The sequence below is a fragment of the Tursiops truncatus genome, chromosome 1, assembly GCF_011762595.2.
Source record: "Tursiops truncatus isolate mTurTru1 chromosome 1, mTurTru1.mat.Y, whole genome shotgun sequence".
Classification (NCBI taxonomy): domain Eukaryota; kingdom Metazoa; phylum Chordata; class Mammalia; order Artiodactyla; family Delphinidae; genus Tursiops; species Tursiops truncatus.
The window spans coordinates 153,823,618-153,839,933 of NC_047034.1; the positions used below are offsets into that span (position 1 = coordinate 153,823,618).

Here is a 16,316-nt window from a genome sequence, read left to right on the forward strand (position 1 = left end):
GAGGAAGGAAATGATTATTACTTTGTGCTCTCGCTTTGTACATTAACAGTGTTTAATCTAGTCTCCCCAGCTCCGGTCCCTCTTATAAACCGCTTCTAGCCTAATCTTAAAGCACGTGTTTGCACAGAGAACTCAATACACGTTAGTTGTTTGGTGTTACTTCCCTGTTCCGAAACTCTGGATGCCTTCATCTTGTTATGTCCTGCTAGCAGCTGTTTTACTGCAAATAACCCTGACTGATCGCTTGGAATTTGACTTACGTGTTTGTAGATCTCAAAGATGTTGAGATTTGAACACTTACTGTGTTCCGGACACTAAGCAAACACTTTACATTATCTCATTTAATCCCTAAAGCTACTTCTTGAGGATAGGGAACGTGGCTGTAGCCCCAAGCATCTAGCCCAGTATCTCGTCCATAAGAGATACTCAAGACGTGAGAGAAAGAATTCCTATTTTACAGACGGGGAAACAGGCTCAGAAAGATTAAGCAAAAAGTCAGTTTTCTTAACATCCCCTCGTATTGTCCCCCATGTTAGATCCCCTAGCCGGACAGTTATGACTCCGCTCAACCTGTCATTCCATTTCACCTGTCATTTCTCAAGCTCTCTATTTAAAAGGTGTTGTTTGATTTATTTGTCCCAAATACCTTGTGTTTTCTCACCTCTGCACTGTTTTGCACGTGCTATTTTTTGTACTTATTTTGGCTCTCATTTTTCAAGGTCCAGTTTAAATTCTGCTCCCTCAGTGAAGCTTTTCCTGAATAATCCGCTCTTTCTTCTCTGACTCCCATAATACTTAGTATCCATGTCAGCCCTTTGGGACGTCGGCTACTGCGTGGACTCTATTCATAGGCCTTTGATTTGACTTCCGCTGCTTTGTTTGTGTTTTGCATGTGTGCGTGTGTACACGTGTACCCACTTTATAGAATATGACCAATTCATCCATCCATTTACTCAGAACTCCCATAGCAGCTGGCCCCAAATGAGTAAATAGTTGGTTTTGCTCCTCAGTGTATGAGAATGGTCTGCTATTGCAACATAGAGAAAATTTGCCGTATCTAACTTGCCTTCCTTACTAGTTTCCCACCTTTTTAGTTAACCCTTCTCTCCCCTGTGCCCAGCCCCTCCTCAGTGAGTCCTGTGTCCCTTCTGCAGTCCTGTCTGTGATGCAAAGCTTTTGTGGCTACATGCCCTGTTGGCCTGCTCCTTCCCCGACCAGTGCCTCCACCATTAGCATTTTCAGAGATGACATTTTTTATCTGAATAAATAGGATTAAGTACGGCAGAGGAAGGCTGTCCTGACCATACTTCTGTATCTTAGACTCATCTTTTTATTCGTTAGATTTCTTTTTTAACTTTTTAACCCTTGTGAGGGTTGTATGTATTAATATATCTGAAGTGTGTACAGCGGTGCCTGGCTTAGGGTAAGGACTGTCTGTGTCAGCTCTTGTTAGCATCTTGCAGTCTTATTTATTTATTTTTTATAAATATATTTATTTTATTTATTTTTATTTTTGGCTGCGTTGGGTCTTTGTTGCTGCGCGTGGGCTTTCTCTAGTTGCGGTGAGCGGGGGCTACTCTTGGTTGTGGTGCGCGGGCTGCTCATTGCAGTGGCTTCTCTTGTTGAGGAGCACAGGCTCTAGGCATGCGGGCCTCAGTAGTTGTGGCACATGGGCTCAGTAGTTGTGGTGCACGGGCTTAGTTGCTCTGCAGCATGTGGGATCCTCCCGGACCAGGGCTCGAACCCCTGTCCCCTGCATTGGTAGGCGGATTCTTAACCACTGCACCACCAGGGAAACCCTATTTCTTTCTTTCTTTATTTGGCTGCGTCGGGTCTTAGTTGCCACACGTGAGATCTTTATTGCGGCATGCAGAATCTTTTTTGTTGCGGCACGCAGACTCTTCATTGTGGTGCGCAGGCTTTCTCTAGTTTCGGTGAGCGGGGGCTACTCTTGGTCGCAGTGTGCAGGCTTCTCGCTGCGTTGGCTTCTCTTGTTGCGGAGCACGGGCTCTAGGCATGCGGGCTCAGTAGTTGTGGTTTGCGGGCTCTAGGGCGCAGGCTCAGTAGTTGTGACTCACGGGCTTAGTTGCTTCGCGGCATGTGGGGTCTTCCCAGACCAGGGCTCGAACCCACGTCCCCTGCATTGGCAGGTGGATTCTTAACCACTGCGCCGCATGAAGTCCCGCATTCTTTTTAAAAGCCAGAAAATACCCCCTAGTCTGGTTGTTCCTCCTCTGTTGATGAATATTCCCATCATCTCCCTTTTCCCCCACTGTGAGCAGTGTCACAGTAAGCATCCTTGTACCCATAGGCTTTTTTGCAGTGGAGTTTTAATTTCTGTATGACAGTATCCCAGAAGTGGCACTACTGTGTCAAAGAATGATTTTCATAAATACAGCCCAGTACCTTCTGTAGTATGAAGGGAAATGTATATTTGGTCTTTGTCCCCTTTCCTGGCACACAGCTCCTAAAACTCTTGGACTCTCCAGAATATTAAGAATGACTAGCATGGGGCTTCCCTGGTGGCACAGTGGTTAAGAATCCGCCTGCCAATGCAGAGGACACGGGTTCGAGCCCTGGTCCAGGAAGATCCCACATGCCGTGGAGCAACTAAGCCCATGCGCCACAGCTACTGAGCCCGCGCTGTAGAGTCTGCGAGCCACAACTACTGAGCCCACGTGCCACCACTACTGAAGCCCACTTGCCTAGAGCCTGTGCTCTGCAACAGGAGAAGCCACCGCAATGAGAAGCCCGTGCACCGCAATGAAGAGTAGACCCCACTCGCTGCAACTAGAGAAAGCCCGTGCACGGCAATGAAGACGCAACACAGCCAAAAATAAATAAATAAATACATACATAAATTTTAAAGAAAAAGAATGGCTAGTATGCAAAAGACTAGTCTTTTGTACGCTAATGAGATGACTGGTGGCTGTGTTCACTGCCCCTCCCTCGCCCACAGATAGCATCAGATGGGGGCTGGTCACCCAAAAGACCAGTCCTTGACTAGAAGTTTGGAACTTTCAGCCTTAACCCTGAAACCTCCAGGGAGGGGAAGGGGACTGGAGATTGAGCTCATCACCAATGGCTAGTGACTTAATTAGTCATGCCTGCATAATGAAACTTCCATAAAAACCCCTAAATGATGGAGTTTCTGTTGGTGAACATGGTGCTGTGCTGGGAAGGTTCCCAGCCCAGAGAAGGCAAGGCAGCTCCACGCTCCTCCCCATACCTTGCCCTGTGTGCCTCTTCCATGTGCCTGTTTCTGAGTTGTATCCTTTGCAATAAAGCGTGTTCCTGATCCTAGCGGATTATTGACCCTGAGGAGGGGGTTGTGGTACCCCTGGTTTATGACTGGTCTGTTGGATGTCTGGGAGGCCCAGGACTGGTGACTGGTGTCTGAAGTAGGGAGCACTCTTGTGGGACTGAGCCCTTAAATTGTGGGTTCTGCCCTGACTCCAGTAGTTAGTGTCAGAATTAAATTCAAGTGTTGGTGTCTGGGCAATCAGGGAATTGGTTGTTGGTGTTGGAAAACACCCTGGACTTTCCAAAAAGAGCCTTGCCATTCCTATTCTTAAAAGCATACCTTGGGAGGGCCTGTTACAGATACATTGGGGTAAAATAAGGGGGAAAAAGATTACGTTTAAACTCTTTCATTAGAGTGAATTTTTAATCTACGCAAATACAGACAAAACAATGAATCCCTGTGTACCCATCACACTGCCCCCAAACCATCACACTGTGGCCAGTCCTGTCCTATCCACACCCTACCTGCCCTCACCTCCACCCCCTGTATTATGTTGAAAAATCTCAGAAATCTACCCCCGTTTCTTGTATACATATTCTAGTATGTTGGGGTTTTTTAAAAAATTTTTTAAATTTATTTTTGGCTGCGTTGGGTCTTTGTTGCTGCATGCAGGCTTTCTCTAGTCGCGGCGAGCAGGGGCTACTCTTCGTTGTGGTGCGCGGGCTTCTCTTGTTGCAGAGCATGGGCTCTAGGCGTGCGGGCCTCAGTAGTTGCAGCACACGGGCTCAGTAGTTGCGGCTCGCGGGCTCTAGTGCACAGACTCAGTAGTTGTGGCGCGTGGGCTCAGTTGTTCCGCAGCATGTGGGATCTTCCCGGACCAGGGATCGAACCCATGTCCCCTGTATTGGCAGGCGGATTCTCAACCACTGTGCCACCAGGGAAGTCCCTTTCAGTATGTATTGCCAAATGATAGTTTTTAAATTGTGGCAAGAACACTAAACATAAGATCTACAGATTTTTTTTTCACTTTTTAATTTATTTTTGGCTGCGTTGGATCTTCGTTGCTGTGTGCAGGCTTCCTCTAGTTGCGGCGAGCGGGGGCTACTCTTCATTGTGGTGCGTGGGCTTCTCATTGCGGTGGCTTCTCTTGTTGCGGAACATGGGCTCTAGGCACGCAGGCTTCAGTAGTTGCAGCGTGCGGGCTCAGTAGTTGTGGCACACGGGCTTGGTTGCTCCACGGCATGTGGGATCTTCCCAGACCAGGGCTCGAACCCGTGTCCCCTGCATTGGCAGGTGGATTCTTAACCACTGCGCCACCAGGGGAGTCCAGCGCTACAGATATTTAAGTGCACAGTACAATAGTCTTAACTGTACAGAGTTGCACTGCAGATCTCTAGGACTTAATTGTCTTGCATGACTGAAACTTTATACTCATCAAACAGCAACTCCCCCCTCCCCCGCCCAGCCACTGGCAACCACCATTCTACTTTCTGCTTCTGTGAGTTTGACTGTTTTAGATACCTCATAGAAGTGGAATCACGCAGTATTTGTTTTTCTGTGACTGGCTTATTTCACGTAGCATAACGTCCTCCAGGTTCATCCATTGTTGTGGCATATGACAGGGTTTCCTTCTTTTTAAGGCTGAATAATATATTCCATTGTTACGTATATACCACATTTTCTTTTTTTTAAATAAATTTATTTATTTATTTTATTTTTGGCTGTGTTGGGTCCTTGTTGCGCATGGGCTTTCTTTTAGTTGCGGCGAACAGGGGCTACTCTTTGTTGCGGTGCGTTGGCTTCTCATTGCAGTGGCTTCTCTTGTTGCGAGCACGGGCTCTAGGCACATGGGCCTCAGTAGTTGTGGCACTCGGGCTCAGCAGCTGTGGCACACGGGCTTAGTTGCTCCGTAGCATGTGGGATCTTCCCAGACCAGAGCTCGAACCCATGTCCCCTGCATTGGTAGGCAGATTCTTTTTTTGGTAGGCAGATTCTTAACCACTGCGCCACCAGGGAAGCCCTACCACAGTTTCTTTATCTGTTCATCTATTGACAGACATTTAAGTCGTTTCCACATTTGGGCTATTGAATAATGCTGCAATGAACATAGGAGTGCAGATATCTCTTCAAGATCCTGATTTCAGTTCTTTTGGATAAATACCCATAAGTAGGGTTACTGGATCATATGGTAGTTGTATAAATGATAGGCCCTTTACACTATGATCACATTTAAAAATGCTGAATAATACACGCATACTTTGTTTTATCGCACTTTGCAGATACTGCATTTTTGACAAATTGAATGTTTGTGGCAACCCTGTGCTGTCAGATGATGGTTAGCATTTTTTAGCAATAATATATTTTTAAATTAAGGTATGTACATGTTTTTAGACATAATGCTGTTGCACACTTAATAGACTCAGTATAGTGTAAACATAACTTTTATATGCACTGGGAAACCAAAAAATTTGTGTAACTCACATTATTTTGATACTCGCTTTATTGTGGTGGTCTAGAACCAAATCCACAATGTCTCCGAGCTGTGCCTATATTCCATTGCATGGTTATACCACATTTTATTTATGCATTCATCAGTTGATGGACATTTTGCTGCTGTGAATAATACTTCCGTGAACATTTACGACCAGTTTTGTGTGAACGTGTTATCATTTCTCTTGGATATATACTCAGGAGTGGAATTGCTGGTGATTTGTTAACTCAATGTTTAATCTTTTGTGGAACTGCCAAAGCGTCTTCCAAGTTAGCTGTACAATTTATATTCCCATCAGCAGTGTTTGAAGGTTCTAGTTTCTGCACAGCTTCACCAACACTTGTTACTGTTTGTCTTTCCATTATAGTTACCCCAGTGGGTAGGCAGTGCTATCTCATTGTAGTTTTGATTTGCATTTCCCTAATGGCTAATGATGTTGTGCATCTTTTCCTGTGCTTATTGGCCATTTGTATATCTTCTTTTGAGAAATGTCTATTCAAATCCATTGCTGATCTTTTTAATTTTTTTTTTGTCTTTTTATTATTGAGTTCTAAGAGTTCTTTATGTATTCTGGATACAAGTCTTTATCAGATATATGATGTGCAAATATTTTCTCCCATTCTGTGGGTTGTGATTTTTTTTTCTTTTCTAGTTAGCATTGGTTTATAACATATAAGTTTGATATGTACAACATTATACTTTGACTTCTGTATATACTACAGTGTTCTCACCACCGAAAGTTTAGTTTCCATCTGTCACCATATAGCTGACCCCCTTTGCCCATTTTGCCCTCACCTCACCCCTGTGGGTTGTTTTACTTTTTGGGTGATATTTGCAGTTCAAGAGTTTTACATACATGATATAGTTCACTTTACATATTTTTTCTTTTGTCATGCTTGCTCTTGTGGTCTTATCTAAGAAACCATTGCCTAATCCAATAGATTCTAAGAGTTTTATAGCTCCTACATTTAGGTCTCTGATCCATTTTGAGTTAATTTTTGTATATGGTATGAGATAGGGTTCCAATTTCATTCTTTTGCATGTGGATATCCAGTTATCCAGTTATCTTAGCCATAAAGAGAAACGAAACTGAGTTATCTGTAGTGAGGTGGATGGACCTAGAGTCTGTCATACAGAGTGAAGTGACTCAGAAAGAGAAAAACAAATACCATATGCTAACACATATATATGGAATCTAAAAAAAAAAAAATCGTTCTGAAGAACCTAGGGGCAGGACAGGATTAAAGATGCAGACGTACAGAATGGACTTGAGGACATGGGGGGGGGAACGGTAAGCTGGGATGAAGTGAGAGAGTGGCATGGACCTATACACACTACCAAATGTAAAATAGATAGCTAGTGGGATATAGCTGCATAGCACATGGAGATCAGCTCGGTGCTTTGTGACCGCCTAGAGGGATGGGATAGGGAGGGTGGGAGGGAGACACAAGAGGGAGGAGATATGGGGATACATGTATATGTATAGCTGATTCACTTTGTTATAAAGCAGAAACTAACACACCATTGTAAAGCAATTATACTCCAATAAAGATGTTAAAAATAAATAAATAAATAAAATTGGGAATATCTGTCAGCTGAAGGGTATCATTACCACTTTTAAAATAATGTTCTTAAGGCTTCTCAGAGTAACTTAGGTAATGGGGCTCTTCTCCTCCTGGGCCCTTTTTCTTGATGGAAAGTCAGGGTTCCCATGTGGTCTGGGGAAGGAACCAAGGCCAGCTGTAGGATGTTTTCCCAAGGTCATCTCTCACCTCCCGAAGACCTATGTAATGTTTTTGATAATGCTTCTTGTGTAATTATTAATCCCATTAGCATATTCTTGTTTAAATAACCTTTATGTAGCGAGGTTATCTTGATTGTATGGTCTAATCTCCCAGCCGTCCTTAGGTCTGTTGCCTCTGGTTACATTGTTTCAGATTACAGGTTTCTCAGGAACTCTGGTAACTTTGTATGTATCTTCCTGTCAGTTAGAACATATGGTCCTTGAGGGTAGGAAACAAGTCTTTTTCTATGTGTTAGTGCTCAGAAAATCTTTCCTGACTGATGGACAAACTGCCTGAGGAGTACTGATGATGCTTTGGGGGACTTGTGTTTATTCCCTCCAGGGGAGCCAGGAAGTGGGACGGAAAGTGATACTTCTCCAGACTTCCACAATCAGGAAAATGAGCCCAGCCAGGAGGATCCTGAGGATCTGGATGGATCTGTGCAGGGAGTGAAACCTCAGAAGGCTGCTTCTTCTACTTCCTCAGGGAGTCATCATAGCAGCCATAAAAAACGAAAGAATAAAAACCGGCACAGGTCAGTGGTAGGGACCACCTTTCCCCACCCCCTAGGCCCCCACCCTATCCCCACCCACTTAGAGCTTCCCTGACCATTGCTGTGAAGGGACTTTAATAGAATAAACATTCTTCAGGATTGGTGTGGTCTTTCTGTTGCTGATGGGAAGAAATTCATTTGGTCCAAGTGAAACAGGCTAATTTTTCTCTAAGGGAGGAATTAGTGGGCATTAGAGGAACTGTGAAGGAAGGCATCCTTCTCAGTGTTTCTAGTGTAGAAGAATTTGATTCCATAAAACTTCTGTTTAATACAGTGAATTCGAAATCCTTTCAGAAGAGAAAAAGGGAAATAGAAATGGAATCTGTGTACTAGTGTTTGGAAAATGCCACTAGCACGTGTTGGGAAGCTGAAAAGTGGGATATAAGTCTTCTGCTCCTAACCTTGATCCTGCCTGTTCTTATTCCCTGGAGGATGGACAGAACTGATCTGATAGTGCCTTTATGCTTTTTATTTTTTATTTTTATTTTTATTTTTCGGTACGCGGGCCTCTCACTGCTGCGGCCTCTCCCGCTGCGGAGCACAGGCTCCGGACGCGCAGGCTCAGCGGCCATGGCTCACGGGCCCAGCCGCTCCGTGGCATGTGGGATCTTCCCAGACCAGGGCACGAACCCGTGTCCCCTGCATCGGCAGACGGATTCCCAACCACTGCGCCACCAGGGAAGCCCCCTTTATGCTTTTTAAATACAAGTTTTTTGATTGCTTATGATTTCTCTATTTTTATATATCTTTGTAAAATGCTGATTTCAGTATCAGAGGAACAGTATAAGGGCTATAAGATACGAGAGCACCTTCCTAGATAATGTTTGTTCACTGTGTTTTTTTGCAGTGCCTAATGAGATAGGAATCACATCAGTGGGCAGAGAGGTCAGGTGCCACCCAGAGAGGATTTTAGCATTCACTCTGCTTGGGGTTTATATGATGATGCCGGGGCCTGTTAGCTCAGATAATTGGAAATTATACAGCTGAACTCAGAGAGGGTAATGCAGTAGTTTCTAGAGGAAGGGATGGCTTCAAACCTTCTTCTGGGAGGTTTGAAAACCAGATACCCACCAGGTTGGCTTTTGTCCTACTCCTCTTAGGAGCCTGCATGCTGAGGAGATGAAAGGGGCGTGCAAGGAATGGGTGGGCTTCCCTGTGCCAGTCAGTTTGCTTCTGGGCTGGGTTGTCCCACAGAACATTCCCTCAGGCACCCAGGATATTACAGTTGTTACCTTTGCCAGATGTGGCATACAGGGATAATACAGAGTGAACTCTAACGGGTTTAAGCCTCCTTGGCTTCAACTGATTCTTTAATTCTTTTAAGAGTTTTTCTTGTCAATGGTGGTGGTGGTTTTTAGACCCAGAAATAGTATATCCTCCAGATAGTGACTAAGGACTGCAGCCTAACATTTTTCTGCACACCAGAAATCACCACGCCAATCTCATAGGTGCAGTAAGAGAGAGCAAAAATTGCATCTCTCTCTCTCTCTTTTTTTTTTTTTGGTAAGGCTACAGCTTATTTAATCGCTGTGACAGGACTGACGCTAGTTTATCATAAACAGCAGAGATCCATACTCTTAAAAATATTTTTTTAAATTGTCAAGATAAAAGGGTCATGCTCTGTGTTGCTTTCATTAAGTTTACACCAGTGTCATTTTAAATGGGATAATTATTTTCCTGTTTCAGAGTAGAGGAGGGGTAAATTCCTTGAAAGTTTCTGGGACACTTTCTCCATTCCTGGTACACTAGACTCTATTGATAGCTATTGTTTATTTCAGGTAATACCTTATTTTCCTTAATGATACGATCAGCTGATAAAAGGGAATTAGACATTGAACTTAATTTTCTTCTTGCAGATTACTGGTAGATTTCCATAGTAACAGCATTTCCTACCGTTTCCTCTCCTGGCCCTAGGAACTAACTCCTTCCAGAAAAATACTAGGATTTAAAAAGATATTTGATGTTAGTTATTGCCTTCACAATGGGGCTTTCTGTTTGGAAAGCAGGATCCTTTTGTGTTCCCCAGGTTCAGTATCCTGCTGGGTTTCTCCGTTGGCCTTAGGGCCTCACCTGCCCTGAGGGAGGATACTGGAGCTGATTTGCCTTCTTTCTGGAGAAAATAGGTTTATTAGCATACCTTCTCAGATTCCTGCCATCTTTAGTCAGGAATTGTGTCTGGCCCAAACCCCTGGCCCCTGACTAATGTCTTAGTGGGTCTGACTGATTGGGGGATGGGGGCGGGGGAGCACTTTGTCTACACATGTTTGTAACTTTGCTCCCAGTACAGTGTCGTTTCTCCTTCAATGTACCACACCCCATATTGTCAGATAAAAGTCAACAGTAAATTATTTCAACAAAAGTCTGAATACCCACCATGTGTAAGACACTGTTTAGTGATGAGTAAAGCGAAGTGGAAATAAATAAGTACCCTAGCAAAAAGGGAAGAACTTTGAATTTGTTCTCTTTAGGAATATAAAAATCTATCAAATAATTTTTAGCATTCATAAATGATCACAAGATTCTAAAGTCTTATCTTTTACGTGATATCTGAACGATAAGTCCCAGTGTCTTTAAAGAAAAAAGTTGAACTCGGTATAACCTTATAGCTGCTCTTACAGGTTTTTGATACTGTACCGAGCTCTAGCATTCTAGGTAGTTTGTGACGTTTTCATGAAGTAGGTACAGTCTACTTCTTTACTTTCTGAACAAAGTTCAGTTAGGCTGAAAGTTAAATTTCTGACAGTTCCTGGTTTGTACACTTACTGTATAGTTTTCCCAAATGTCCGAAGTGAAACTGTTGCATAAAGGTTATTGAAGTTAAGCTTTCTTCCAGCTTCACTCTTGCAAACACTGGCTAGGAGGAAATACAGCCGTTTTGCGTATTGTTTTACCTCCTGTCTACAGTCTGAAAGGCTCTGGAGCCAGCCAAGGAACTGGTGTCATGCCCCTGGTTAACATTTGCTTTGGAGGTCTGCCCAGCCCATGGTCTGTCAGCAGTGATGACCCGAAACGGCCTTCTCCTCTAGGCTGTTCTCCCATCTGGACCCTTACGGCTTGGGTGCTTATGGATGTCAACTTCCCTTTGTTTCAATAGATGCACTGCAGACTTCGGCGTTCCCTAATTGTAGCCCTGACGTAAACCATTAACTGCTCTCACCCGTTCAGGGGCAGAGTAATATGGCTGTGTGGGTTTTGGAATTAGACTCTGATTCAACCCCTGGCTTCTAGCATGAATGCAGAGAAAAGGAGTACCATGTTTGGACATGCTTAAATATAAAACCCGAGTTAGAAATTGCAAAATGTTTTTTATTTTCAAAACTGTATGATATTTTTATCTTTCATTTTAGTGAAAGTGTATTATGCTGAGTTGTTGGTACGGCCTTCAAAGCACTTTTCATTATGTGACTAAACCCTTTGTTCTCTATTTCTTCTAAATGCCCAGTTTATTTTTCATTATAATTAAATATTTTAAAAGTTCTAACTCTGAATCTGGTAGTTAATAGAAGGCCTGCGGGTGTCTAGTTTTCTAATGAAATAACTTTTCTTTTTATAGTCTGTTCTTCTGATATGAAATCCATTGAGGGAAGGGAATCTCCCAACCACAGAATCTTTGGTGCTTTGATGTCTGAAACTTTGTGGCTTAAGATTCTTAAAAGTGATTTTGTTTCTACAAATCTTGCTAGGGTGGCTAATCAACTAATTTATTCAATTAGGATATTAATTTCTATTGCTTTCTTCCTTTCAAATGCTGCCCCTCAGCCCGTCTGGCATGTTTGATTATGACTTTGAGTAAGTTTGATTTGAATTAGTATTTGTGCTGTGTTGTTTAGTGTGTAGAGACAAATATGCCTTTTTGAGACCTTTCTAACCCATAGTTTATCTGTTTAATTGTAGGTATGTATATTAGGTTAGGCTGGGAAGTTTTTTTTAAAAACAGAAAAACGTGATGGAGGTAACATTTTATTTAATAACTTAAGCAAAATTAAGTAAACTTCACTTTTATGCGTTTTAATTTCTTTAAAAATAGATAACCTTTACTTTGATTAATATTTAAATTGATATCCTGGCTTTGCTTCATAAGGAGATTGATAGTTTAAGACCTTTTGCTCTGGAAAGATTTAAAAATGGAAATTTGTTGAATTTCTTTTGTGTTTCATGTCCAGGAATACAAACTCCTAGTCTCTTTCCTGTTCTTAATCACTCAGTGTCTCAGTGATTATCAGCAGCATAGTTGCAGAGCTAACACATTAACGTAGAGCATGCCCTCTTAACCCAAGCTCTTTAACGTGTAATTTTGGAATAATTTTTAAAAATTGTACGACTTTTATAACTGCTGTAGTGTATTTCTTTTTGAGTCATCTAAGTTTACCTTGTGGCAAGAGTATCTGCTCATGTTTTTAATAAATACTTGCTTAATAATATCTGGGTAAACAACTAAATATGACATAGTCTAATGAAGAAGGTGGATTTTACTTAACCAAATAGTCTTTGTTATAGCTTGTGCCCTATGCAGTAGCTGATTCTTGGACCCGTTTTCTGTAAATTAAAATGCAAATATCTTTTATCTTTCCTATCACAGGATTGATCTGAAGTTAAACAAAAAACCACGAGCTGTAAGTATCAGCCAGACCATTTCAGAGAGGCTGGTGATTTTTGTAGACGGTTAGAAAAACGTATTTGTCTTCAGAGCTTGAGTGTTCCTAATCTGGGGTCATAGTTCTTGTTTTACAGTCTGGGGTATCCATCTGGATGCACTTTGACTTTTAGGTTTGTGTACTCTCTTTATATTTTGGAGAGAGAAAGGCTCACACATTTTTTCCTGAAGAAAAATTCCCTTTGATTAAATAATGAACTGTTAATACTACCCCTCCTCACCACCCCCATGCCTCTAACTGGTGAGTTCTCAGGTCTAATAAGGCAGAATTGATGTTTCTGTCCCTCTGTGGACTCAGAAGACAAGCCATTTTCGATGTGAAATATTGTCTGTCATATTTGAAATAGAATCTTTGGCTACAGAGCAATAGCCTAGCAGGGTTGTTGGTGAGAATTTGTCAATGTTCTGCTGAGAATAAGTTGGGACTTCTGTTTTTCTCTCTTCAGGATTATTAGAAGACTCATTAGTGCAGAAGCGTCCAGGCTATAGAGCCCTGCTTCCCTCCTCCGACCTCACAAAGATAAACACCCCTCACCTGGCTGCGTGGCCATCCATCTCTGCTTTCCCAGACCTGGTGCCTGTGACTCTGAGTAGTTTGTTCTGAAATGTGGTGACAAGCAAGTCATTTCTGTAAGACCATATTGGAGCATTTATTCTGTGTCATTTTCAGTAACAATTGCAGGACGACCCAAGACATTGTTTTAATCCCAGCAAGTTGCTAACTGTGCATTTCTCCGTTCTTGGAACCAATGTCTCCCCCGTCAAACTGGCTGGCACCAGCTTCATCTGTGATGCGCATGGAGAAATGTCCTCTAGGTTTGTTTTATGCTGAACGTAGAACAAGTCACATTTCAGAGGGAGGCTGTAAATATCTGGCGTTTTCTTATTTTGTTTGTGTTTTATCGTTTTTCTATGATTGTTTTTACCATCTTATTTGCTTTGGGGACTTTTTGTAATGCCATTATACAGCTCATACCTTCCTGCTGACATATCTGATCATCTCTTTCGTGCAGTTGCCAATATTCTTAACTGAAAGTAATTTGGTTTACCATAAATAAAATGGGGGCTTGGCTTTTTGTTTCTTTGCAGAGGGAAGGTAAAGAGTGTTTATTTAATAATTACCTATCTTAAATCTTTTTGAGTTGGAAGCAGTTTCATGTTCAAGGAACAGGAAAAACTGAAACACATGAGTTTAAATGAGTCCTTTTAAAATAGGTATTTTTATTCTTTTGTATAAATAAAATTTCACAGGCTTTGACTTCTCATCCTTCACCTTTAAACTTGAGATTGTTTTTTCACTTACTTATTCGTATCATGCCTTACGGAAATTTCTTTCTCCATCTTTTCTCTCTCTTTGATGGTATTTGCCTGATTAAATATTGCTCTAAAAATGACTAAGGCACATGGAAAGGCTCTAAACTGTACCCAAAGCTGCTAACGCCTGGAGTCCTTGAGCAAAGTGAATGACAGGATCACCGAGAGGCCGCGATGCCCAGCAAACGCCCCTTCCTTTCAGGGTGGATGGGCCGAGGAGTCTGTTGATGGTTGTTACCTGCCTCTGGAGCAGCGGCCCTCCACCTCGGCTGCACATTGGAATCACCTGGGTTGCTTAAAAAAATACCAGTGCCTGGGTCGCGCTCCCCAAGACCCTGACTCGGCTACAGCCTAGTATTGGGGATATTCGTTCCAAGAGTCCCTGGCATGCTGACAGGAAACCAAGTGGAGAACCACTGCATTAGGAGACTGGATTGTTCGATTTCAATCCCATGTCATGAATCAGTCTAAGGGATAAGCTGTGGGGCCTCACCTTTCCTTTGACTCTATTTAGTCATAAATACTTATCTCCATATCTTTGTTAGAAAAAATATGTTCCATTTGTGGCAATGTTGGTAGAGCTGAAATACGGATGGCGTCTATTATCAAAACACGTCGACCTTGTCAGATGTGCAAAAGCTTCCTCTTGTTCTCAAATAAACTTTTTTTTTTTTTTTTGACTCTGTGGCTCTTCAGATGTCTTTGCCTATGTCTTTGGTAGCAGAACTTGAGGGGTTTTTTAAGGAATTCGTTTCTTATATAGATTGTTCCTTAAAAACAAAACAAAACTAAAGACAATGGAAACCAGAAGCTTTCTGTATCCTTTTTCGTCAGTCTCCTTTCCCGGGAGGGAAGGATGGGATCCCGGTGGTTTCCTTAACTCTGAGGACAGCACACAGCAAACCTGAAGATATTTCTGACTCTCACAGTTTGACTTTTGCTAGAGATAGAGTAGGACTACTCTTAAAAAGATATATTATTAAAAGCATATCTACGTGTACGAATACCTCTATGTATGTGTAATCATGGTTAGAGACATGGCTGGCTTTATACATACTTTCTCTGTAAAGTTTAATCATTGATTAGGAGACCTCACAACTTTCCTGTAAGTTGGCCAGACATACTGGAGATACAGGAGTCTTGAGAGATCACTTAGGTTCCCTGTGTTGGGCTGGTTTAGGAAATAATGCCGGGAGATCCCTGCCTACCGTACTTGTGATATTTGCAACTTTGACTATCAGCTAAGCTTAAGTTTGCTTGAGTTTAAAAGAGGATAAGGTATGACCTTGATCAAGTTATTGATTAGAGGAACAACCATCCTAGCAGAGGAACACGTGTATTTAGGTAGCAGTTGCCCTCGCAGTTCCTATCTGTGACACTTGGTGGAGGTGGTCTGCTGGGTGGCCTGTGTCCTCCCATCTTAGCTGCCCCCACCAGTGACCCCTGCCCTGGAACGGCTGCCAGGACCACTGAGAAGGTACCGCCTTCACCAGCTTGGTTGGGTTTGGAATAGTACTTGGCTTCCGGTCTTTAACCTTCTCATCTCTAAGATGGGAATAGGTTGTCCTTTGCTCCTTTTGGTAGTTACAAGATATTAAAAAAAAATCCAGGCACTGTATGTCTTGTCCTGGGAGGATGGTGCCTGTATAGAGCTTCCTAGGGAGTCTCAAGGACCCTCTTCCAGGAGATGAGGAAATAGCTCAAAGTACTCTAAACACCATCAGACCCTAAAAGTTGAACACAGAGAATGGGAACAACCCACAAAGCAGGAGGTGAGAAGCCATTTGGGGCCCAGGGGAGAGACGGAGGGAGGTGTGAATTTGGACAGGGCTACTGAGGGTTGAGAGCATGGCCTGTCGAAGCTGCTGTCCCCATCTTGGGGGCCTTCGGAGCGCTGTAGGAAATTGATCCATAATTAGGTTAAACGTTTACCCTACGATGGAGTTTATTCTCTTTGCTTAGAAGAAAATCCCTTGCTGTGAAAGAGGAGGGAGCAGGCGTTAGCGTTATTTCCGACTCCAAGATTGAGCCTTTGGGTGCTGGGGTCATGTAAGTACCCTGTAAGCATATATTCTAAAGAGAGTGTTCTTGGCTTCTTGACCTGTGTGCTAAGTAAGGGAACTGAAACAAGAATTAAATGGCCTAAGCTTGAGAGCAGTAAGTATGCTGTTTTGAAACACTGTGTGACTTAGTTTTTGCTTTTATTCTGACTCCTCTGCCCCTTAGCCTTACTCCAAATTACTGAGGCATCATTACACTTAAAAAACTCACATCGG

At 42.6% G+C, this 16,316-nt stretch overlaps 1 protein-coding gene across 8 annotated transcripts in view; it reads left to right on the top strand.

The window, feature by feature from the left end:
- The window catches only part of MEAF6 (MYST/Esa1 associated factor 6), a 31,706-nt gene that overhangs the window by 9,422 nt on the left and 5,968 nt on the right, over window positions 1–16,316 (top strand). Inside the window, exons 5-8 of one of the 8 annotated variants that reach the window (XR_004521608.2) lie at window positions 7,862–8,054; window positions 11,967–12,024; window positions 12,652–12,685; window positions 13,173–14,720. Coding sequence is in view for 6 of the 8 variants with exons in the window: in XM_033837845.2 (XP_033693736.1) it covers window positions 7,862–8,054; window positions 12,652–12,739 (281 nt within the window). In the remaining 2 variants the exon portion in view is untranslated. Of the gene's footprint in view, window positions 1–7,861; window positions 8,055–11,966; window positions 14,721–16,316 lie in introns of those variants that run through there. The other 7 variants (XR_012325962.1, XM_073791881.1, XM_033837850.2 and 4 more) reach the window with 7 other exon arrangements.